This window comes from Pseudonaja textilis, chromosome 3 (assembly GCF_049901715.1).
Source record: "Pseudonaja textilis isolate UNSWEBS1 chromosome 3, rPseTex1.2, whole genome shotgun sequence".
Lineage (NCBI taxonomy): Eukaryota > Metazoa > Chordata > Lepidosauria > Squamata > Elapidae > Pseudonaja > Pseudonaja textilis.
In genome coordinates this window covers 95,099,749-95,125,072 of record NC_141992.1, presented here as the reverse complement: position 1 = coordinate 95,125,072, position 25,324 = coordinate 95,099,749, and the positions used below count along the sequence as shown (strand labels likewise).

General features: G+C 36.3%; 1 protein-coding gene across 2 annotated transcripts; it reads right to left on the bottom strand.

Annotated features, from left to right (window-relative positions):
* Nucleotides 1-270: 270 nt before the first annotated feature.
* Nucleotides 271-17,309, bottom strand: IVNS1ABP (influenza virus NS1A binding protein). 2 transcript variants are annotated; one of them, XM_087930425.1, is made up of 15 exons: nt 16,845-17,309; nt 12,612-12,845; nt 11,170-11,296; nt 10,357-10,526; nt 10,194-10,269; nt 9,158-9,331; nt 6,922-7,047; nt 5,612-5,719; nt 4,052-4,178; nt 3,613-3,837; nt 3,270-3,391; nt 2,852-2,978; nt 2,636-2,767; nt 2,214-2,387; nt 271-1,425 (listed from the first exon to the last, which is right to left on the bottom strand). In XM_087930425.1, the coding sequence occupies exons 3-15, from the start codon at nt 11,278-11,280 to the stop codon at nt 1,172-1,174; spliced, it is 1,926 nt and encodes a 641-aa protein (XP_087786551.1). In that variant the 5' UTR covers nt 11,281-11,296; nt 12,612-12,845; nt 16,845-17,309; the 3' UTR covers nt 271-1,171. The 2 variants fall into 2 exon arrangements, with proteins under 2 accessions (XP_087786551.1, XP_087786553.1); XM_087930427.1 differs by lacking the exon at nt 16,845-17,309 and adding an exon at nt 15,184-15,661.
* Nucleotides 17,310-25,324: the final 8,015 nt, after the last annotated feature.

The following is a 25,324-nucleotide window of genomic DNA, read 5'->3' as shown; positions in this document are numbered from 1 at the left end:
TTGATCTTGAGGCACTTCTGAGTTAGGACAACAAGCTTTCCTTGCAAGGGGTTGGGGAAATAGTAGGACAAGGGTAGATCACCTCCTGCTTCAAGCACACTAATTGGCTGCTGTGATAAAGTGTTGTACTTAAGATTTAGCAGAGCTCTGTTGTGTTCTTAAAATGCTGAAGTACTTAGTAAGATATTAGGAACAAAATATTATACCTCAAGCATCTCCAACCCTCCAGCATCAGAATCAAACAACAATTATTAAAGAAATGAAACACAATTTGTATTACAGCATGTTTTGAGCTTGCAGTAGAAAGATACAAACTTATACAATAATTTTTGAGATAGGTAACCTTTCTAAGACAGCACAGACTTTTTTGTTTTGCATCTTATAACTCTGCATGTTTGTTACAACTGCTTTAAGAACCATACAGAAAACACCCTCTATCTTGGCGGAATTTCAGAGTTATGCTTCTTCACTCATATTAACACTCAAATTCAGAAAGTCCATTCAGATGTAATGGAAAATAATTATGTATTAAAAAGATCATATAATATCAAAGCAGAGGGAAAAAAGTAATAGCTCTCATGGTAGCAAATTAAATGTCTTACTCCAGTCTATGAATTTTGAGATTGTCTCTTTGCATCATACATTTGTTTGCTCATTGTCACTTCAAGGTTATAAGAGTCCTGGCTCTATTAATATATAAAAAGTTATAAAAGGCAGTCAAAATGGCAAGTGTGTCAACTTTTTTTAAATAAAGCCATTTAGCTATTTAAATAAGGCTTATGAGATTATTCCAGTTATTTAAGAAAAAAGGCCTATAAAGTAATTGCTGATAATGAAGACTGCTGTTTCTTTCCTGCAGTAGAAACAATTCCAAAATAAAAATATTTGCTTGTGCAAATCAGCAAAATGTAACATTGGAGGATGCTCATGAAATGATATGCCATCAACTTACATTCTTATCTCAGAAGAATCTAATATTAAGTCTAAATTAAATTCCAATGCATACAACACCCTTCATTTATTCTAAAAAAATATGTACAGCATATTAATAGTATGCAATATGCAAAAGCCTTGTTGCTGATGGCAACTTTTAACCCTTCCCTCCCACCTTATTCACATGTGTACCTCTACTAAAACAATTACATCACTAAGCCTGTTAGTTTTAAGGAAATTAGAACTTGTAGATTTTTATGTAGGGGCTCCATTCATTGGATTCTGAATTGTAGACTTCAACTGTATTCAGAAACTCATTGCCATCAAATCCTCCTACTGCATAGATAGTGTTGTTCACTGTTGCAAAGCCAGCATTGCTTCTTGGTGTGGTCATGCTACCCAACATCTTCCACTCATTCTTAGCAGGGTCATACATTTCCACACAGCTGACTGCATGTGAGCCATCAAAGCCACCACCAACAAAGAGTTTTCCTAGGGAGCAAATGAGAGCAAAAGCTTGAAGATGTGTCCCAATAAACTGCCCAAAATGCAAAATTTCAATTGTCTACCCCCCCACCCCCCCAATATATGTGCTTAATATCTAAAGACTAATTTTATAGTGAACTAATTAGTTTTGTTTAAACCTAGGACAAATTGTCAGTTTTGCCAAATTGTTTTAGATGAGTCAGTTTAGAATACTTTAGCTGTTCTGGGTTTGGGCTAAGCACCATATTAATGGGTAAGGCGAATTTGTACTGTCTTCTCACTGTTACTGTTATTTCCTACAAAACCACTTCTGCCAAGAGCAAAGCAGCATATTTCACCAGTGCATGGAACAAGTCACCCCCAAATAAAAGCATTTGACTTACGACAGGGATTACTTAAATGCAAATGTTCTGTTCCATGCAACAGTTACGCACATAATAGTTTATGCTGTAATTTATTCCATTGCTACATGGAAAACAGAAGCCTACTCGGGTGTATCCCATTAATGTGACAAGTATAGATCTCTGAATGGCAATAAGTAGGAAAGACAGTTTTCAAGTAGCTTGAATTTCACATCTTTCAATCATGTACATGCACGTATACATGTGCACTCTACGCTTCCTATCTGTGTAACAAGCCAGTGTTATCGGAAGTATCTATACTCAACTTGATGTTGTAATATAGAGGCGGATTAAAATAATATGGAAGTGAAGCTGTATGCTCACAAATTCAAGGCATTAAACAACTGTTAAAGTTAAAAAAAATGGAATATTTCTTCAATCCCATGTGCTTACCATCAAGAACAGCAACACCAGCTCCACGCCTAGCCACGTTCATAGATGCAATTAGGGTCCAAGTATTGTTTTCCGGATTGTAACGTTCTACACTGTTAAGGCAATTCCAAGACTCGGCTCCTCCAATGATATACAAATAACCACCAAGTTCACATACAGCAGATTGGTGTCTACCTATAAAGACAAAAGAAGAAGAAAAAAGCTATTTTAGCATCAAGATTCTATGTCTAAGATTGTTTCACTTAGGCATTCTGGAAAATTCTGCTTTACTTTACTTGCAGCATATAATTCTTCCTGGGTTACATTTTCAGGTGCATAAACATGCCATTTGTAAATTCTGACATCATCTACAGGCAAAACAAGTAAAATCTGCAAGAAGAGAAAATAAATCACTCCAAAATTTAAAGAGATTATGAACTTACGGATATTTAATGAAGCACAGCTTGTCCAAGATTTGGTTATAGGATCAAAGACATCACAGTTTTTTAATCCCTTCTGTCCATAAGGATCTGACCCACCAACAATATACAGTTTTCCATTCAGTGCACATACTCCTGTTCATGCAAAAGGGGGGAAAAAGAAGTTATAATTTGCAAGTTTTAAAGTTAGTAACTTTATAGAGCATTATAAATATTAACCTGCATTGCAACGGTTAGTTCTCAATTCTGGAACTGGAGTCCAATCATCTATTTCGGAATCATACATCTCCCCACAACTCAAGTCATCGGAGTGTCCATTTGATCCACCAACAACATACAGCTGTCCCTGAGTAGTGGAAATACATGTTGTTGAAATGATCTTTTGTATTATATTATCTCTAAATCTGTGCTTTAATAGAGAAGAGACTTTTAAATCAGTATAATGAAAACCATTAAGATGGCATAATGGCCTAGTATTAAAGGCTTATCTCAAGATAAAATACTCGCCCGCAATATTGATCCCCTCCTACTCCAGAGAATCCTACTCTCCTACCTCCACCTAATCTAACACGCTACAATTGTTAAACAGGTTTTAGCAGGGAAATGAACTTGTGATGGCTGTTTACTGTAAACGTACCATCAGAACTGCCATCTGGAATCGAGCTCTTGGAGTCCTCATTGGTGCAATGAAAGTCCAGCAATCTGTCTGTGGGTCATAGCATTCCACAGTGCGCAAACATTCTTGTCTGTTATAGCCACCTTGTTGTAAAAAGAGCATACAGAAGATGTATTATTGGGTTAGAGAAATATTATCTTAAAAAAGCTTAGATGATTTGTGATCCTCCAAAATTTTTATGAACTTTTAAAATTTTATGAAATTTTTATGAACTTTTGCCACTGGTAATTAGTATATCTCCAGGTCCAAAAGATTTAAAGGACAACTTATTGCTCAAACCAAGGTATAAAAATCATGGTGTTACCTGCAGCAACCAGCTTGCTGTTAAGTTCTGCTGTTCCCAATCCAGATCGAGCATACTGCATAGGAGACATCACCTTTTCTATAAGATCATCTGGTTGAACCTCAAAACTCAAACTTTTCATCAGTCGTGGAGTACTAGTTGGGGAACTCTGTGGACTGCTACGACCATGAAGGAAAATAACGCAAAAGACACCATCCAGAACAGCAAGACACAGATAGGTGTTATCTGAAAAACAAAACATACATTTCAATTCCAGTATACCAAGGTTTTTACACCCTTCCCTCTAAATGTGTTGTAATTCTAAAAACCTATAAATCACTCAAAGAAAAAGAATATCTATTATGTACATGAGCAGTTGTTTGGTTCCTCCCACTAGTTCTGCATTTAACATGAATTAAATAATCTAAAGTAAAACCAGTAACAAACAACTTTGGCTTACTTGAGGTCTTCTCTGAAGCAACAATTTTCCACTCGTGTTTAAGATTCTGCACTGCTGCATTTGGTGAAAGACTTCCAGAAGAACTGCTACTTATCTGCTTGAGATCATTCTCGCGGAGTGGCCTTTTCTGCAAAATCAAAAGGCAGCTACAGAAACCTAGCCAGGGAGCAAAAATTGCTCTGCCTTTGTCTTCAGAACTATTTTTATTGCTGTAGAACCTCATCCAATAGGACAGCTACACAGGTAACTTGCTGGATGCTTTAGCAACAAGATGAAACAGTTAATGCTTTGTTTATCCACAAAATAATATTCTATTCCGTTTAATAACTTACTATCCTCAACTTCACATATCTACATTCCATTTTAAAATACAATTCAAATGTATACAAATGAAATAGTTTATTCCTTACATTAAGTCAACATTTACCAAATTCAAGGTATTACAAACTGTATTTACACATCATACAAGGTATTGGTTTACCACTCACAAAACTGGGTTCACACACTGCACTAAGATGAATGCTTAGCACAAAACATAAATCCTATCTAACTAAATTACATATTTTAACACTATTTACCTACTTTAAATCTATTCTGTATTATTTGTATTACTTTTCAGTGGCTTAAACCTATGGTAACCACTGCACCATTTTCTTGCTAACATAAAAATTTCACCTTATTGACTATAGGATTTCTCAACTAAGATTAGAGGATCTATTTTTTTAGAATAAAATTATTCTTCAATACAGCTTCCTATTTCCCTTTCGCCTGTATTTCATTATTTTTTCTATTTATCCATATTTTTCATTTCACTGCTTGTTCAAATATCCTAACCTTGTCTCCTCCTTTTTACTCTTCTCCACTGAATTCAGTGGCCTTCATCTCTAAATCAATGTTAACACCATTTATACTTTCTTCAAATACTAAATACTACTGAAAAACTTACTAAATGGGAATTAAATTACAATTAAAATATGAATTTTGTCTCAAAAGTTAATAAACTGAAGTGTAAAAACATAACTTATCACTAAGTCCAGAAAACAAATAGGAATCTTATTAAATGAAACAAACTTTCCCACTACTTTCTGCCATATTTATCCAGAACACATTTATTCCTGCAACAACAAACCTTTTTGCTCAAGTGAGCCCATTGTTTACACCAGGATTTCAAAATTATATGATTTGATACCTAGCCGCCACTTGTGACAGAAACACGTTCTGTTTTCTCCAATACTCCTGAATTGCCCCAATTCTTTTCTCTAGAACTCAAGGAAAGGGGAGACTTGTTCTACCACATTCATCTTCTCCGCACATTTAAGCTCATGGAAGCTCAAGTTGAGTATCTAATTCTATTCTTGGTTTCACAGTATTTAGCATGTATACATTAAGACACAGCTCAAAACTAGATGAGCCAGAAGTTAAAATTATTTTAAGTTTGTATTTCCCTAGTCTTCTAAACTGGAAATGTCTGATTTTCATTATACTACACAACATTTTAGTTGTGTCGTACTACTCTACCCAACTTTACTAAGGTTACCTCAGACCATGTGCATTTTGTACCTGCACAAACTGAATGTGGTCATCATCACTGCCATACACCTCAGCCTGTCCATCTAGTGGATTTCCATCAAGCAGCTTGTGATCAGCTGAGTAGTACAACGTTTGAACCTGCAAAACAACAGAACAGCAATCTGGCTATAGTCTCCATTGCTGCTTAACTAATGGTACATTGTATAGAAACTTCATAAGGATTCCAGGAGTGCAGCCCGATCTTCTCTCCATCTAGCAGAATGGCATTTTTTTAAAAAAAGAAAGGGAGGTTTCTCTCACGATGACAGATCTTCAAACACTGGATAAAGGCTCCTTGTTTTCACAGCCCAAAAGAAATCTTCTTGACTTCTGTACTCCTTGTGCCAGAAACATCCAAATGTACAACAAGTATAATGTACATTATCTTTCAAAATAAATTGTACAAATTTCTTTTTGCAAATCACAGTTTTGAAATAGGTAAATCAAACACTTATGTTTTATAAAAGGGATTGCATGAAAGAATGGAACTACTTTTCATTTCAGGAACTTCGGTTGCTTACTACATCTCAGATTAAATGTATTAGTATTTGATTACGTAACTGAGATTCTCAGGTATAAAAGAAAAACAGCAAACAATTGCTCTGGAAATTAAGGCTTCCCTTTGATAGTAACTAAATAAATTTTTTGAAACAATCTGAAATGTGAATCTCCAGTGCATCTCATTTTTAAACGAGAGGGTTGAAGTTATGTTCATGAATTAGGCTAGTTAATTATACAAAACTTTTCAATTGTTAAAATATCCTGTAAAGAAGTAAACACCATTAAACATCATCGTTCTCTGCCCACAGCGAATTTTCATAGGAGAACTGGGGCAGAACTGCTGCTTCTTTACGTGTCATTACACTTGAAGTTTCTTCTATGGTCCTTCAGCGATGAGTATCCTAGTTTTGTTAATAAACCTATGGGGAGATAAATCAATGGGGAGGAACAACCATTAGAACCTTTGTCCTACTTTCTCTCTTTAAGTAAAGCCTGTAAAAAGAATACATTAAGAACAAAATAAGTTTCAAACCACCTCCCCAAATTTAAAGTGAAGACAATTGCTATATTTGAAGTTTCCTAAAGAAAACAGAGACAAAAACAGAAGACCAGCTCGAACAGTAGTTTAAGCAGCTCACCTGAAACCCCCCTAGTTTCTCATCTTAGGGATACCTACAGTAAAATTTAAATTCTTCATAGTTTTGTTTTAAAGGGAACAAAAAAAGGAGAAGGGATCATCCTTAATTTCAGAAAAATGTAGCAGTTAAAGATGGCCCAATCTCATTTTTCTGAAAACTGACCTCTTCCATCAGATCTTCAAGGCTGTCTCCGTTCTCCCAAATGCTGCGCTGTACCCAGTTGATTACCTTTGTGTACAGCTTGCCATTGCTGGGCAAACTAACATTATCTTCCAGCATAACCTCCAGCTGAAATAAAAAAGAAAAGCACACTGAGGCCACAAAGCACAACCCTAAGTTCACCCTAGTTAAGAGAGCCTGCAACCCCAAACAAACATTGTAAAGAGGATAAAGATTTATTCAGTTTTGATGGGCTATATTTTTACATACATTTTCATATAATACAGAATCTAAGTAGAGGTTACACTTTCCACAAGGAAGAAAGTTATAAATTGTAATCTAAACAGCAATTAGCAATTGATTGTGGGCGTTTTGCTCCATTGAACACAGGCAGTATATAATGACATTTCTGGCCAAATTTGGATTTTCCCTGAACAAGCTAGAAGTATGGTGAACAAATGACAGCATATATTTGCTATCTCAAAACATACAACCTGGAAGGTATCTCAAAATAAAAAGCAGTAATGATACTTAGTGCTCTATGGCTACTATACTGAACCATTCAGAACAAGCTATGTTTAACATTTTGAACAATATATTTTAGCCTTCAGTGAACAAAGTAAAATAATAAATAAAAATTGTGTTAGTCTTCCCCAACCCTGGTGGTTTACAACTGTGATGTGGTATGAATTCCTATTTGGTGTTTTAATCTAAATCCACTTCTAGTTACAGATAGTCCTTCACTTAGGAAAAGTGACCCCGGAATTTAAGTTGTAAGTTGTTGCATTTAAGTGAGATACTATGTGACTGCTTCACTCAATGACTGCAATTCTAGCGCTTGCATGTATGGTCATCAAGCCTTTATACAAGTCATTAAGCAGAGTGTGGGGTGTCTCAGTGGTGTGGAGATGGTCCTGGAAGGCCTAGCATGTGTCCAAGGAAGGAAAGACAAATGTGGAACAAATTAGATCTGCCAAGACATAGAAAGTATTGAAAATACTACAAATAATTGAGAAGGTTTGGAAAGGGTTACATTTACGTTACTGGATATAAAAAAAGAAATTGACTAAATTTTTAAAATTAAACAGAAATAGCGTTTAGGCTTTTATCTCTCTCTATAATGCTTTACAGCATTATTTGCGTGGTATACACTGAAGAAGTATTGTTTGTATATTGCCCTCAACAATATGAGTCCTCATTTTATCAACCTTGGAAAGATGGAAGATTGAGACAACCTTGCGCCCACCCCATCAGGATCAAACTTCAGGCTGTGCATACAGTTTGGCTGCAATACTGCACTTTAACCACTGCGTCACCAATAAATACAAATGATAAACCAACAGAACGACCTGGAAAATGTTCTTATTGGATCTACAAAAGGGGCTTTTTAAACCTTGAAGAAACTTATGCAGTGGGATGAAGAAAAATTGAACAGGAAATCATATGACAATATTATTTTGAATTAAAGGTTAAGATTAGAAGTAAATGGAAGGAATAGAGCTGGTATATTTGATTAAGATTATTTTGAAAATTTTATAACTTATTGTGAGCTTTTTGCTGATACTGTAATTGAAGCTGATGTTTTATGGAACTGCTTATAGACAAGCGATGGGATATCAGATGATATATTCGCTTTTTTTATATATGTCTTTTCTCTTTTCCTAAATTTATTCTATTTATTCACTATTTATTCCCATTTTCTTCTTTGGCCTAAAATTTGTTTGTATCAGTTTTGATTATTGTAATTAAATTGCCTAATAAAAGATATGTTCAAGTTATATGTTATTGGTGAATTTCATTATTACAATTGTGCAAATGACCTGAATTCTGGGCTGTATGTCACAGTGAGCAACAGTAAATGGCTTGGAAAAATCTATACTAAACACGCCCGGTATCTTTTCTTGCTGAGGTGGCATTGTTACAAAACTGCCTATCTGTAAACTTTTTAAGATTACAAGTTTGTGCAATCAATATTCCCAACTGTACTAAGTAAAGGTATGGTGACTTTCATGCAACTATTTTTCAATTAGAGAGAATACTGCTAAAAGTATATGTTTACTTCCAAATGGTATCATAATTAAACAAGAATTTAAATGCTTATACATGTTCCTGATACCAGTTTGTTAGGGTTTTTTTGTCAAAAGGTTGTTTCATGGAACACTTAACTGAAGCAATTAATATTTATGTGAAAAACAGTATCAAGGTGATGGATGGGGAAGGAGGAAAATGGGATAAGTACCTTCAAACGTGGCAGTTTGAGAAATTCTTCTTGGTCAGAGATCTGCAACAAATGCTCTTGAATGTAACCATCAATCTTGTTCAGTAATCGCAAATCACTCATGTTGCTTGCAAAGTTCCGATAAGAGATGCAACTTTCAACATTCATCCTGGACAGCAAGTAATCTCCACAAACCTTTTTTTTTAAAAAAAGTTTACAATTATGGTATATTGTAACTTTTCAACTTCATTTTGTTCTAGATTTTCTCACCACAGATCCCGACTCTGTATTCTGTAGTTTGATTTTTAAAATGACATAATATATTCACTTATCTGCAATCAATATACAAAAAAAACCCCACCCTCAAGGGATATTGTCTCCTCCTTGTGTCTTAGTCTCTTGCCCACTTGGTTTTCATTTTGAATATATTTAATAATTAAAATATACACAACTGCTATTTTACTATAAAAATCCAGATACTTTAATTCACTGACTTGAGTGCTACAAAGTAATAAATTTCAAATTATTTTGGCCACCTTGTCTCTAAATGATTTAAATGGTTTTACTATGATTAAAAGACTTCTTGTCTAAGTTTTAACGATGTGCTCTAAAGACTTCTATTTTAGTTTTGTTGCTATGTGTAATTATGATTACAGTCTCCAGTTCATCTATCAGGTATATCTTTTGAGTACAAGAATATAACTTCTTAAATGGGTTAACAAGAATATATAAAACTGGCCCCAGAACTGAAATGTAAACAGGGTGCCAGCAACTATTCAAACTAATTGACTTTGAATATACTTTAACTTGACATGTGTTTGAAAAAGTCTTCAGTTTTTATATTTTAAAGTATGACTGAGCTCAATTCTTTGTGCATTCATGGATATATTTGTGTATCTTGGCAGCACCAAGTGGCTTAACTAAGTTCCAAGTATATGTCCTAGCTGTAGCATTCCGTAAGTTTCCTATGGTGAGTGCTAACTAAGCCTAAACGTGCTCAGCCTCTGAACTCAGGCAAGTCATTCAAGTTTTGCTACCTGCCAAAACCGCATTATACCTGCTTGACTCTCTCCATCTTCAGCCTCTTAGCTGCAGAGTATACATCTTTGACCAGTTCTTTATCAGCCTTTAATCTGTTAAAATGACATAATTATTATTTAGATTTATTCTGGACAGAGTATAAAGTAAAAATGTTTGTAATATACAAAAAGATCACTTACTGAGCAGTGTAAGCATAATTTAACAAGACTTCAACAGCCTCTGGATTAAGATCATCAAATTTCACATGAGAAACGCCATGAGAATCACTGTCGTTATTGAAGATTTCAAAAAGATAAGGACTGCAGCAGGCTAGTACTGCTCTATGTGCCAGCATCTCATGTCCACAGACCTTCATTAAAATAAAACCCTGCATTATTTATTAAATTGGAAATAGAAACTATTCACCAAATTATAAACCTGTAGTTTGAGTGACTCATGATGTACCAAAACCTTTGGCAAAGCACTTTTACCTCTTGTTGATTTAAAAATATTAAAACATTTCTATAAATGCAAATATTTAATTAGGATTAATTTTGGACCAATCATGATCATAATTAGAAAACTGAAAAAGAGGCTTAAAAAGAAATCTCAAAGTAGTGTGAACGGATCTCACAATATGCAATAAAAGGCCACTTTATTAATGTCTTATAGTCCTTGAGTCATGACTATAATGGAGCCTGCCCATTCACTATCATAAATCGGGCCAACCACATGACTGACCCAATTTTTTTAAAAACAGTTGGCAAGTGCCTGAAATGTGGTCATATGACCATGGGCCTCACCATCTGAGCTTCAAATCCAGGTCATAATTACCCCCTACCCTACCTTCCCAGGTAGATCCATCATAACTTCAACAGGTTGCTAAGCAATCAGCTGTAAGTTGAAAACCTGTATCTATATTTGAAATAAATTGCCAAAATAGATATTCTCTCTTTAAAGTATTTATGAATATTCAGCATCACCAGGCAGAAGATACAACACTTTTACATTACCTGAAGCTTAACATCACAAAATTGACCACTTTTGCGCAAAGCATTTAACTTGGCAACAGATGATTCGATGAAGTTTTCATCTTCAAACATCAAATACCCATTAGGAATCATTTTGCTGTTTCTGTGGCTGAAACAAAGAGCTTATAAGATTTGATATAAACTACTCTAATCACAGTTCTTTTACACAAGGCTATCTTAAAATTATGCATGGTGCAAAACTATAGAGAAAATAACAAAATTCAGGTCTGGGCAAGCATTGCAATGAATTATGGAGTAGATTCTCTCCCCCTTGAATAGACCCAATAAGTAGCAAAAATATGATGTATCCAAAGATAAGTTATTTTTCCATTCTTTCCCATTGTAATTTCAGGTGTCTCCTATATTATACGGAATCTGTACCATGGGATTAAATACTTAGTTTGAGAATTTATGGCATTCTTTAGGCATAAGCACATTGACAATACAAAAGCATGTTTTTACATAATTGTTGACAGAGAGTAGTTACAATTTTAAGGGTGCTAATAAATGCCAGTTATTAAAAAATGACTCAAAGTTTTTAGTTACTGAGGAAAACTGTCTCTCTGAACAACTCACAACCAAACATAGTATCAATATCAGAAATAATCTCTGTCCATGTACAAAGATAAACCGGATCCCTATTTCCCCTCGACTGTAAATAGACTAATTTGGAGGACAAATATTTTGTTGCTGCTGTGGCTCTTCCTTCTGCCCATTGGCCAGAATGTTTTCTCCTTTCTCCCTCTATGTGTTAGGAGGCACATCTAGCTAAAAAAAAAAACAACCTGAGACTTATCCAAACTTCAGAAATAAGTGGGATTATAACTGAAAATTCATTTCAGGAAAATAAAATTTGCCTTAACGCAAGCTGGGAAATCAATATTGAGGGAAATAAAAGCTTTTATGTCTCTCTCCCAAGTAAAAGTAATAAGCTTTGAAGAGACTTGCTTTTGCCTTTTAATTTTAAAAATGAGAGCTGTTCGGCTTTGCAACTATTTTTTGTGCTTTACAAATGACAATATTACAAAAACTGGCACTGTTATCTTCTTTTTCTCTCAATGACTATTTTTTTAAGAAAAAGTAACCACCTTAGCAATACGGACAATACAGTGTAACATATGGCTACAGTAGCTGCTCTCTTTGCTTTCAAGGTCAGAAAAAAGAGTAAGAATTATCTTCTTTGCATAGATGGGGACAGATATGGACAACCATTCTCCAATGAATCTGTCTAGTAAGACTTCTTTATGCAGCTGTTTAAAAGTGGAACTAAAATTCTGTTTTGTGTTTACATTTTTCTGGTGTAGTCATTTATTTCCTTTTTTACTCTGGCTTTATGGTATATCTACTTAAATATATACTGATTTATATCTACAATACGTCACATGAAATATTATTTACAATCACATATACATGAATAAACTCACCAGTTAGATTTATGCTGTGATTTCACAGTAAGGAGACTTTCAATAATCCACTGTGTGCTATTACAGGGTATGTCAATTTATATTCCTTCTTAGGTAAACACTGGTTTGGAAAAAATGCATGCAGCTGTAATTTCTAAACTGTTGACTCCAAAACTATCAGGCTTTAAAACGATGTAATCAAGTCCTTAAAAGCTATAGACATGAATTTCTTCTGTGATAGTCATGCATCATACTCTGAAACAAAAAACAAATATTAAATGAATTTGGAATTTCCATATATTGTTATTTAGATTCTCTAGATGTTATTTGAAGAACAGATCTATGAGAATTGCTTTTCCTGCTTATGAACAGAAATCCAGGGACAATTTTATACTAAATATATATTCTATTCAGTAGGCTGAAAATACAGCCTACTCTATTTGAAAACTGAATCTTTATATCTGTGTTATAATCACTAAATACTATTTTAGAATGTAATATAAGTTGAGCAGAAGTCAGATTAAACAGCACAGCACTTACTATTTAAACATTATTGGGAAATTGGGAAAAATCTATCGTTGCAATTCAATATATTGAGAATTGAAAATTATATTTTCCTAAAGTTTATTGCATTTATATGGTTGCTTAGAGTTACTTTGTTGTGGAATGACGGTTAAATAAATAAATATCTACAAAAATAATAATTTTCAAGCCTCTTCAATGTACCAAATTGTAATGATGTAATCCCCCCCCCCCATTTCTATACCATTGTTCAATAACTTAAGACTTCAACCATGTATATACATTCCCTCATGTATTACTGGCATAGTTTCAAGAAATTAAACATTCAAACCCATAAATTAATTATTGTCATCCAGATTATTTAGTACAATTTTCAGAATATTTGAGGTTTAAGGGAACAGTTAATACAAGTACTTTGATTTGAGTTGGATGACATAAGAAAGTTACATGACATAAGAAACTTTCATGTAAAATTGTGAATGTTTAAAGAAGTATGAGATTTACTAGAGAATTATCTTGAAGGAGACATACCAATTCATGAAAATATTTAAATAAACAGTTATAGGAACAAATTATGACTCTTGAAAAGCCATCCATATTTCATAATTTATGCATCTCATATAAACATCCACCCCAACTATTAATAGTTGTAACAGTAGGTGAAATGAAAAAAAATCACTCTTCAAATAAAAAAAACAATTGTTAACTTTATGCTTGCCTATGCAGCTATGTTGTAATCGAAGTTCAAAAATAATTGATAATGTGATTATTTACAGATGTGCAAATTTTTGGAGGTTTTATGCTGAAAATGTACTTCAGGGGAAAGGAGGTAAACTAACAACTAAGATCAAAGAAGAGTCGGAAAAAGTTGGACAAGTTTTTTTTACCCACTCCTATCACTAATTATATTTCTAAACAGAATAATTTCTCAATGCCAGAATGTTAAGAAAATGCTGTTAAGAAAAGCCTTGATGAGAATTGAGTATTGTATAAAATAGCAAAGCATTAACAATCCTAGGATAGAACAGTACAGCACATTAATCCTGTTCTAAAGAGGACAGAAATAAAAAGTAATGGAAGTTAGAAAAACAGCTTCTTGACATTCATGTACTATGCCTTTCAATATTGGTACACCATACCTTTCCTGGAACCCCTTCAACTATACAACATGTGTGAAGTATAGCTCAAGTAAGCAAAATAAGCATAATATAATTATGACTGAACCTTTTCTAGGTTTATGCTAATCAAAGCAGCAGCACTAAGGCTGGTTTATCTTTTTCACAATGTATTCGTTCCATCTCATATCCTCTGGTTCAGCTGACAGAAATATTTCACCTTATTAATTCTATCTCGCAGAAATAGCTATTAAACATGGAAGAGGGGTCATGGTACAGGTATGTAAGCTGTACTTTTAAAAAGCACAATATTTGACTGAGAAATTGATAGGATGAAGGGAAAGTTACAAACTCATTAAATGCAGAACGCTTCCCAACTATTTTAAAGGAGAAAAACCTTCCTACATTTTGAATCCTAGAGGATTTTTTTTTTTTTAATACAGAATACAGCTATTAAGATGTACTATTCAGGGACAAGCAAATGACTTGAATACTGCCAATGCCATGCCAATATTTGTGGGAGGTTTACATTTTGACCACAGAGGAGCATTTACTACTTTCCTTACTTAAAATCCGACAAATATCCATATACAATATTTCAGGACCATTCTTCATAAAGAGAGTTACAGTTAATTATTTTATAAATGTGATTTTCTTATTCTAAAGTAATACTAAACAATTTTAAGATATGGAAGACTAATAAAAGCTGTCTCTCTCCTCCTTCGTAGCTGTGCAACATACACATTCGATCATACAGCTTTCATCTTTCAATTGGCTGAAAAAGAAAGCACACTAGCCAATCATATTTCTACCAAGAAGCAGCATATTGGAGCAGAGGCTTTTCAATCCTATGAGCTTGGCAACAGGATGCAGCAACGTGGAGACCGTGGAGACCGAACAAAGGAAAAGCAGAAGAAGAAAAAAAAAATACCCAATTTCCAAATAATGATTTTTACCTCATTGCCGATTTCCCCACTTCTTAGCAATTCTAATACTGTAACTCAAAAATCCTCACCAATCCTTGCTTTCTTTCAAACAAGGCTACTCCCTACCCCAGACAAAACAAGCCGAAAAAAACATGTCTTAGCTTGCCATATGCCAATGCTTTCAGACAAGGCCAATCGTGAGAAACAAATTATTCTGTATGATGAAGTGCATCATTCTGGGAAAGGTCAGGGCTCCTTGCCCTTATTTCAAGATTGTTTGGGGGGGATGACAAGTCAGATTTGCTGAAAACATCAGAATTTAGCACACTTTTTTTCAAATCAGTCTTCTCATCTTAAATCCCCTACATTATTTGACCGCAAAGAAGAATACCCTCTTCCCCTTGCCGTCTTTTGAGGATTTGAAGAAGAAATGTAAGCAATGGGTGATAATAATCCCATCTCATTTAAATCAACAGTATTGAACCTTAATGAAACCTTTCAACCCAATGCTGCAAAATTGGAGCGATTTTTGGTTTCAGAGAGGTTTTTTTTTTTTTTAACCAGACCCAAGTAGAAATACTTCTTACTGTGAGGGTTTATGACACCATGATCATACATGTACATGTATGCTATTCAGCTTTGTTCGGGTATTTTCCCACATCATTGTAGTTGTGCTTTTAAAGTTGTAGCAACGTTTCAGCAGAATCTCATCTGCCATCATCAGGCTTCAGAGGAACACAATACAGAAGCCTGATGATGGCAGATGAGATTCTGCCCAAACGTTGCTACAACTTTAAAAGCACAACCACAATGACGTGGAAAATACCCGAACAAAGCTGAATGCCACATATATATATATATATATATATATATGATAGCTGAATGCCATATATATATATATCCACACACACACACATATAAATATATATATATATATATATATCTATATATAATATATATATATATATATATATATATATATATATATATATATATATATATATATATATATATATATATATACACACACACATATATATACACATATACATATACAGTCAGCCATCGATTTAGGGGAACGCCCACTACTGCAACCATCCACGTTGAAATTAAGGACATACTGACACAGCTCCTTCCACTTCCTTGGCAGAAGAAAACGGCACCGTGTTAAAGAACATTTTCCCCCATTGGAGCGAAGGGGAGGGGTCATCAGGCTAATAAAATCGAGGTGGAAACACCTCCCCCAGACATACACACAAAAAGGAATAAATATTCCTTACTCGGAATCCACGCATAATGAAATATTTTAATGCAAAAACCTCCCCCCTTTTATAGCTGAATCCCCTTTCCCTTTCCACTGCGCATTTTATGGATCAAGGCAATCCACGTGCGCTACCTGAGTACCGCACTCTACAAAAAGCTCGAGCAGCTGCCCTTCGCCTTTCCTCCCCCCGCCCCCACCTCCTCTCGAAGCTTACCCCGCGGGGCCAAGCGGGCTCCGGAGTCCCTCCTTCGAGGTCAACGGTCTTGTACTGCACAGGACCCCACAACCTACGGACATTTTTCTTTTTTCCCTCCACCCCCCACCCGCCTCCCCTCGGAGACAAAAGCCCAAGCGCGGACTTCGGCGAAGCGCTAAAACGGGTGAAGCCTGGAAAGACGCCCTTGGGCTCGCAAGGGCTTTGGCTTACCTGCAGTTGCACAGGGTAGACGAAACCGTTCATATTGAGAACGTCCAGTCTGTAGAGAAGGAAAGGCGGCTTCTGCTTCCAAGACGTGGGGCGCGCCGTGGCACTCCAGGGGAACTACCAGAAGCGGGGCGAGAAGTATTGGAAAGGAGACCGTGGAGGGAAGGGAAAGGGGAAAAAAAAACCCGGGAACGGGCAGCGGCGAGAGGAGAGAAGCGCGCAACTCGTTCCGCCTCCCCTTAGCCAACCGACTCCGCGTGGCAGGGTAGAGGATCGCGCGCAGGAAAAGGGAACGGCCGAAAGGCGGGAAGGAAGGACGAGCAAATCCGGCGTCAGTTGTGACGAGGCAGCACGCGCTTTTTTTCCCCCCCTCTTTCCTCTTCCTCCGAAGAGAGAGAGAGAGAGAGAGAGAGAGAGATTGAGAAACACCGCAACCCAACCTCCTCACGCTCCGGCTATCCGCCTTCTGCGGCTACTCCGGCGAGATTGACTAAAAGACGTCGCCGTCAGCGCTCCGCCTCTTCGCAGGGTACTTTTTTTTTTTTTTTAACGGTAACCCTCCGCCAAGAAACAGAGACGATAGGTTAAGAACTCGCGGTGTGGTGAATCAAGTTACAGGCTCGGATTACTCCGCGGCTCTCAGGCGAGACTTTTAGAGAGGCAATAAAAAAAAAAAAGAGTTCCGCCTCGCAACAGATCCGGCTTGGAGCTCCTCCTCTTCTTCTGCCGCCTCCTCTCTTCCTCCCCCTCCCCACCTCCATCCCGCTGGCGGTAAATTGGGTCAGTAGAAGGACGGGGGGTAATTCTCCTCGGAGAAAAGAGGAAGCGGCTTGTTCTTCCTCTTTCCGTCCCTTCGAAGGGAAAAATGAAGCGATTTTGCTTCCTCCGGTTATTTACTATTTGTATCAAAGGCCACCTGGAATGGCAATTGCCTACTCGACGTTTTTTTTCCTCGACGCTCCCAAGCTGAGGCTATGTTTATGTTGTTGGCTTCTGAAAATGTCCAGCAGCCCCGATCCTTTATGATATATATATCCGAACTGAATTCTAACGCGACTAATTCATAAATTTGGCCGACCCAAATTTGATCTTCAATGCTTAACGATTTACACTGTCTCCCTTAACTTCCAGGCCAGACTGCTTTTTTTCTTTTGGCTCTCTGGCTTAAAAAAAACGAAGACCCGGTAAACTTCCTGTAAGAAAGATCGGTAGATGCCCTTTCTGGTTGTGCTGGCAGCTGTGCGAAGGGCTTCAAAAAGATCTTCCTTGCAGCTTTGCGGATGCCTCCTTGAACCGGCAATCTGGGAAGAAAGACCAGTTGAACCGGACGGATTAAATTTGAATAATGAACATTTGTGGGACTGCAGCCATATTAAGATGATTTGTTCTGTCTCCTGCACAAGGAACAAAAGAATCCCTTAGATGTTCATTGTTTTGAGTGTTCTCTGGTCTTAAAATGGGGCTGACTGATTTGTGACTTAATATGGCTTTTACATTCGGTTCTTGGGGTTCAGGGTTTATAGGTAGTCCTTGACTTAAACAACAGTTCACTTAATAACTTCTAAGAAGAAATCAAACTCAACCCTTCCTTATCCCCAATAAAATGTTAGCCATAAGGAAAAACCTTAGAAAAGTCAAAAGACCAGGATGCTAATAAAAAACTGCCTGAAGTCCATTCCACATTCCAGTCAGATGCCTAAAATAAAAATTATAACAAGCTAATTACAGATCCATTTAAGGAGATAGCAAGCTTATTGAAAGAGGAAGCCAACTATCTAGATGGCTGCATTCATAAGCAAAACAAATCCTGTTGGCAGGAGACCATTCAAAACAGGATATTTTGAAACCCCTTACAGCAGGGGTATCAAACTCCATTTCATAGAGGGCTCCTTCAGGGTTGTGCTTGACCTGGGAGGGCTGGGGTGGCCAGCATGACATCACTCATGTCAAGGGGCACCTGTGGTAGCCTGAGCTCTCAGCGAAAATGGGCTCCTCAGCTCCGTTTTTGCTGGCAGAAGCACCACGGGCCAATCCTTTGCTGTTTCCAGGGTGGCCCTGTGAGCCAGATCTGGCCCCTAGGCCTTGAGTTTGACACCCCTGCCTTACAATAATTTCAACAGTTAACAAAAGCAGAGTGATAGGATAGAGCAAGCAGCCCCTCACACACAAATCCAACACAGGATATAGCCATCAGCCACAATAAGAATTACCCAACAACCTTTCAGAACACAAAGCCCTTTCAGATTTGTGTTCTGAAAGGTTGTTGGGTAATTCTTATTGTGTTACAGAAACTATAAAGATCCATCCACTCATTCAGCCATTTGTTCAGCTGTCCCAGAACCACATGCTGCTAGTGTTCTGCTTCATTAGTAAATCAACTTTCTTTCCAATCAGCCTCCATTTTATTCCTGGCTTGGATGTGGGATTTTTCTTTCTATAGGCTGTTCAAAGTTACAATGGCACTGGAATAATGAATTATAACAATTTTTTACTCTTACAACGATTTCAGCATCCTTGTGGTCACGTGATCAAAATTTAGCTTTTGGCAATTGACTCGTGACAGTTGCAGCATCCCAGGCTCATAGGATCACTTTTTGCAACCTTCTGACAAAGTTAATAAGAAAGCTGGATTCATTTAACAACCACGTTACTAACTTAACCCACTGCAATCATTCACTTAACAATTGTGACAAGAAAGGTTGTAAAATGGGCAAAATTTGTTTAACAACTGTTTCACTTAGCAACAGAAATGTTGGGCTCAATTGTGGTCGTAAGTCAAGGATTGCTTGTATTGAGCAGACTCTGGCAATTGGATTAATTCATACATCCCGGGGCAATGTGACAACCTAACCTGAGATTTTACTGACTATTCCTCAGTAGCTATTTTCTTTCTTCTCCATATTTCTTCTAAATTCTCAAATTCGGAAGGGAATCATTAAATATAAACTACAAGCAAGAACAAGAGAATAAAGAAAACATTGAGTTTGCAATTGGAGAGAATGTTGAACAGCTCACTTTTAATGCAGCATAGTATTAAATGAGCAATTATACTCACATACTGTGTCTAGCTATGGCACAGTATGATTTGTTGTTAGCATGAGTAAGCCCAGTTGCTGTATTTTGCACACTTTAGTATATTGTTTAATTTATTGTATGAACTTTTATCAGTCATAATAATTAAACCATGATTTAACATTCTAAACCATGAGATACCAGTGCTAATTGTACATGTCCTGCGTATTTTGCATTCATCCCCAAAAGATTTCATACCTTTTGACTTTCTGAAAGTCCCTGAAGACCGGGTTGTTTCATCAGGCCTGGGGACCGCAGGGGACTGGTGAAATATTGAGGTGGCTCCACTGTTTTTATTATCTGCTCTTCATCTGTGTTTATTTTTCCTTTTTAGCATAATGCTTTTAATAATTTTAGATCTTTTAATAACATTCATTTTTATTTTTTATTTTTATAGCCCCCACCTTTATGATTTTTATAAATAATACCAAACATATCTAACACTTCTTCCTCCTCCTGTTTTCCTCACAACAGACAATCCTGTGAGGTGAGTTGGGCTGAGAGAGAGGACTGGCCCAAAGTTGTTTTCATAGCTTTATTGTATGCCATTTGGAATCAGTTGTTTATCCAATGGGCAGATTACATGAATAAGATGAATAAGTAAATATGAATATTTGCTATTGTTTTTAATTGCTTCAATTGAAATGCTACTTATAGAACCAGCCTTGGTCTTTTAAAGACTTTGATTAATATGGTATAATTACTTTCTCATCTATGAAGGAAGCATTGGTTAGTTAACCCATGTTAATAAAGATAAAGGTTCCCTTGAATTAAACCCAATTTCAAGTTTACTGGAAGGCTACTTAGCTGCCATCATTTACTGTGTTTGTACAACTTGTTAAATTACAACCAAGACTTAATCTTAACTGACATCTGTACTTGGGAGTTGCCATAACTTTTAAATCCAGGTTTAATTTATGTTTAAATTCTAATTCTCAGAAATACATTGGGTGAAATGGCACCATGGAACCTCATTGATTAGACTACTTTTTTCTGACACAGTGAGTTATGTAAATAAAGCTAAAATGTTGGAGATTGGATTTTTTTCAAAATCCGTAAGTTATTTCTAATTGGAATTTTTTTCAAGATGAGACTATCTGGGCTGCAAACATTGGGATGGCAGGTAAGTAACAGCAAAGAGGATTGATTCCATGATTTGATATCATCAGCACAATTGAATTTCTATAATTAATAAAACGCATACTGACTCCTTTTTGGTGTTCTTTGGCTTTCTCAATTATCTAGTGGTTGGATTTTTACAGCCCATATATGGTAGCCTTAGTTGTTTTATAATTGGATTAATACCATCAGGGAGTGATTATCTGACTGTTTTATACACTGGCTCCCATGTGCAAAGAAATAATTACAGGCAGCCCTCATTTTATGACCACTTTCTCAGCAACTCGTCAAACTTGTGACTGTGCTGAATAAGCGGTACTTATGACCCAGTGGTGGGATTCAAATTTTTTTACTACCGGTTCTGTGGGCATGGCTTGGTGGGCATGGCAGGGGAAGGATACTGTAAAATCTCCAGTCAGAGGTGGGATTTGCCGTTTCTCCGAACTACTCAAAATTTCTGCTACCGGTTCTCTAGAACTGGTCAGAACCTGCTGAATACCATCTCTGTTATGACCAGTCCTCAGAGTTCTAGCCTTTACAGCATCGCCACATATATGTGGTCACCATTTGCGACTTGTGGCTTCTAAAATGTGAAGTCAATGGGAAAACTGGCAGGAGGTCAATAGTGTATTGTTCTTGCTTGACAGCTACTGGGACTGCAGGAATTGTTGTCATTAGGTTTTGCAGTCATGTGACATTGCACTTCTAGAACGATATTGCTTACCGATGATAATTCCAGTCCCAATTGCCACTGTCAACTGAGGACAACCTGTAATGCAAGGTTGATAAATTATATAAAGATTCTTTTGTCTTTCAGAAACTACAGTAGTGTCTCTCTCCCATTCTTTGGCACCTACATTATTGTTCTTACAATAACATATGATATTTCACAGTATTAAGTTCAGACACACATACACACATACTCTTAAGGTTTTCATTAACTTATGCTAATATTTTTTTTTAAATCTGTAGCTGCATTTTAGTTCTTGTTCCTTTTGAAATGAAATGCATACTCTGAAACTAGTATAAAACACATCAAGGGGAAATATATTCTAGTCATGGCATGCTTCTTTCTTTTTCAACAATGTTGAGAAGACAAGTGGCCACATGGTAATGTAAAGCACTCATTGTTTTATTTCAGAAGGTATTATTCAAGTTTCAGACTTACTGACTATGGATGTATAGTCACTTAGAAGTAAGGCACATTGAATTCATTTGCATTAGCTTCCAAGTGAAAACATGAAGAGAAGTAGGCTACAAAGGTAGTATGCTTTTTTAAAACAATGATCACATGATATTTTTACCTTGAAGCAATTTCCAGACTACATCCTACAAATAATGAATATTTATTTATCATTGGAGTATGACAGATTTATTGATGGTAGTCACTAAAGGAAGCCAGATTGTCACAGGCAAAACAAAACAACAACCTAGTTCAATTGTAACTATCAGGGAAGCTACAGAACATTCATTCTTTGCTGTATAATATTCTTAGAATAGTGATTCTAAGTCATTGAGTATCTTTGTAATCATAAACAGCATTAATTCTCCAGTACTCTGCTGTTTAACTGTTTGGAGAAAACTTGTGAGAAGAAATAAGACCACATAATTTCTATGGTTAATTTTATTGCATTTTATATTTGATAGCTGAACATAATGAAGTACATATACAGTATTTAGTACATAAGTTAATGTAATAGCAATAGCACTTAGACTTATATACCACTTCACAGTGCTTTTGAAGTCCTCTCTAAGCAGTTTACAGAGTCAGCATATTGCCCCAAACAATATGGGTCCTCATTTTACCAACCTCAGAAGGATGGAAGGCTGAGTCAACCTTGAGCCTGGTGAGATTTGATCTGCCAAATTGCAGGCAGCTGGCAGTCAACAGAAATATTTTACAGTACTGCATTCTAACCACTGCACCACCGTGGCTCTTCTATTGAGTTAACATAATACAGAGATGATATGAGTGTTCAGGGCAAAAATCTGGCAGTTCCATATAACTGGGTAATGGATAGACCTGGAATATATTTTTGGTGCTGCTGGGCAATTGGGATGATTGGGGCATTCTTTCTGACCTTCAACAAAGAAAAAAAATCATTGTAGTCCTGATTAATAGATAGAGCCACAGTACTTTCCCTTCAGATTTCTTCTTGAGGAAACCAGTAGTTCTGATCTCTCAGATCATGAATAATGGCAGGGTATGTGTATCTTGACTTCCAATGTCTGAGTAAAAGCATTAAAAAACCAGTCATTTCCATGTTTTTGTAGGAGAAACACAATTTTTAAAGAACTTTTCATGGGCTCATTCAAATACAACTGTTGCAATACAAGTAAGTTTGTAAATAAGTAGGCAGGGACAACACTTAAAAATTGTATCTGGTTCATACTATTATTCCAGCTATCCAGTCATTTGATAGCAAGATGGGCTGCATATAAATTTAATTAATAAATAAACATTCCATTCTTGCCATGTTGATAATCACACACATGCCTAGTTTACAAAATGGAGTTTTAAGTGAGGTCAATTGATGCAGTTTGTTTAGTTTTTGTCTTATATTGAATAGAAAAGGGAATGGCTGTTTAGACTTTGGACATTTTGGTTTTAAGCTAGAGAAAGTTATAAGAACCAAACTAGTTATAGTTTATTTAGTAATCTGTGGGTTTAATAAGACACAGTATTGTGTAATATGTGAACCCAGTCTTATGGTATGTAATTTTGTATTAATTAGGCATGAAAAAACATGTCCTTAAATAGTATCTGTAAATTAGTGCAAATGTATTTTATTGAACACCTTAACTGAATAAATTTAGTTCTAAACAGGAATAGAAAATCTATGGCAGGCTTTTGTTTGCTGAGCTGTGGTTTGATTTTTTAATGTTTGAAATTGGTAACTGCAGTAGGTACTACTGGTATATATTTAACTGATAGTATCCTAATATTTTTCTCATTCCAATTTTTCCTACAGTATTAATCTTGGAAAGAGATATTTTCTGAAAAGGGGGTGGTGAGAAGAGCTATTCCTTTCTATCTTCCAGAATACTTTGGAAGGAACCTTAGTAGAATTCAACTTTTGTTTGTGATAGTACTCGATTTGCATGTCCAGGGATTGTATCTGTTACATAAATTGAAGAATGGCCCCCTATTTAAACTCATGCAGCTTTGGAAAGGAACCATATGGGATATTGAGGGAGAAAGGAGACATCTGCTTAACAAGTCAGTTCATCCAAAGATGATCATTGGGGGTGACAAATGTTATAGACAGATGGCTTTCACATTTTCTTGGGTGCACAATAGTCCAGACATAGCAAGCAGGAAGTACTGTTTGTTTTCATCTCATCTTTGACAACGCACAAAACACCTGTTCGTTCCCCACCCCAAGTAACTACCTTGAAATAGAAACTCTCTGGAGGTATATTTTGTACTGAAGTTCTGGTCATGGGGTAGGTGCAAGGCAGGATAATGGTTGCCTTGAATTCAGAAGTGAGGAGTTAGGTTGAAGTAAGAATTCCTACCAGCAATGACACTACTGCTCACATACTCAGCATTTTGAAGTCTTTCAAATGAAAACACTATGTAGCTCTACTGCACTTTCAAATACAGTGCAACTGAATTAGAAATAAATCATCTCAGTTCTTGAACTTTGCTAATGTTGTTGAATAATATAGATTCAGAACCGATTTTGACTGGCCCACAGTCCTTGCATGGATGTACTCTCTCTGTTAACAATATTAGAATAACAATATTAAGTACTGTAGAAAGTTAGTACCCACCCCTCTCCTAGAAGAATGAAATATCATAGGAAATACTAAAAAGGCAAAATATTTCCCCTAAAAGAAAATCCAAAAACCTAAAAACCCTAAAATCATAAAGAACACAGAAACTCAGCCCCAGCAGATATTTTGATGCCAGCTCATCTACAGGACAAAAAGGCTGAGTCAGCTTATCTACAACACAAAAGACCTTCACCCTCAGGACATGATAGGATTAGCCCTCGCTCAAATCCAAACTAAGACAAATCTATTAAGCCATAATAGGAATTGCCCAAAGCCTCTTCATTACATCACCCAGCAAGATTCAACCAAGCCTGGGACTCAAGACAACCTACAAAGTTACCCCTGCAAAGTTGCCCCATGGGAATCTGACAACCAATCAGGATACATTCTTGCCACAGGAACAGGAAGCAAGTTCAAAGCCCAACAGAGGGTATAAATCTTTCTCTCTCTCTCTCTCACCCATGTGCTCCATTTTGCCCAGGATTTCAAACTCCACATGGTCCTGTCCATCA

Coding starts and splice junctions, on each gene's coding strand:
- IVNS1ABP (XM_087930425.1), bottom strand. CDS start 11,280: ATGATTCCTAATGGGTATTTGATGTTTGAAGATGAAAACTTCATCGAA. Junction 10,270..10,356: donor AATTATGCTTACACTGCTCA/GTAAGTGATCTT, acceptor TCATTTTAACAG/ATTAAAGGCTGATAAAGAAC. Junction 5,720..6,921: donor TTGAAGATCTGATGGAAGAG/GTCAGTTTTCAG, acceptor GTTGTTTTGCAG/GTTCAAACGTTGTACTACTC.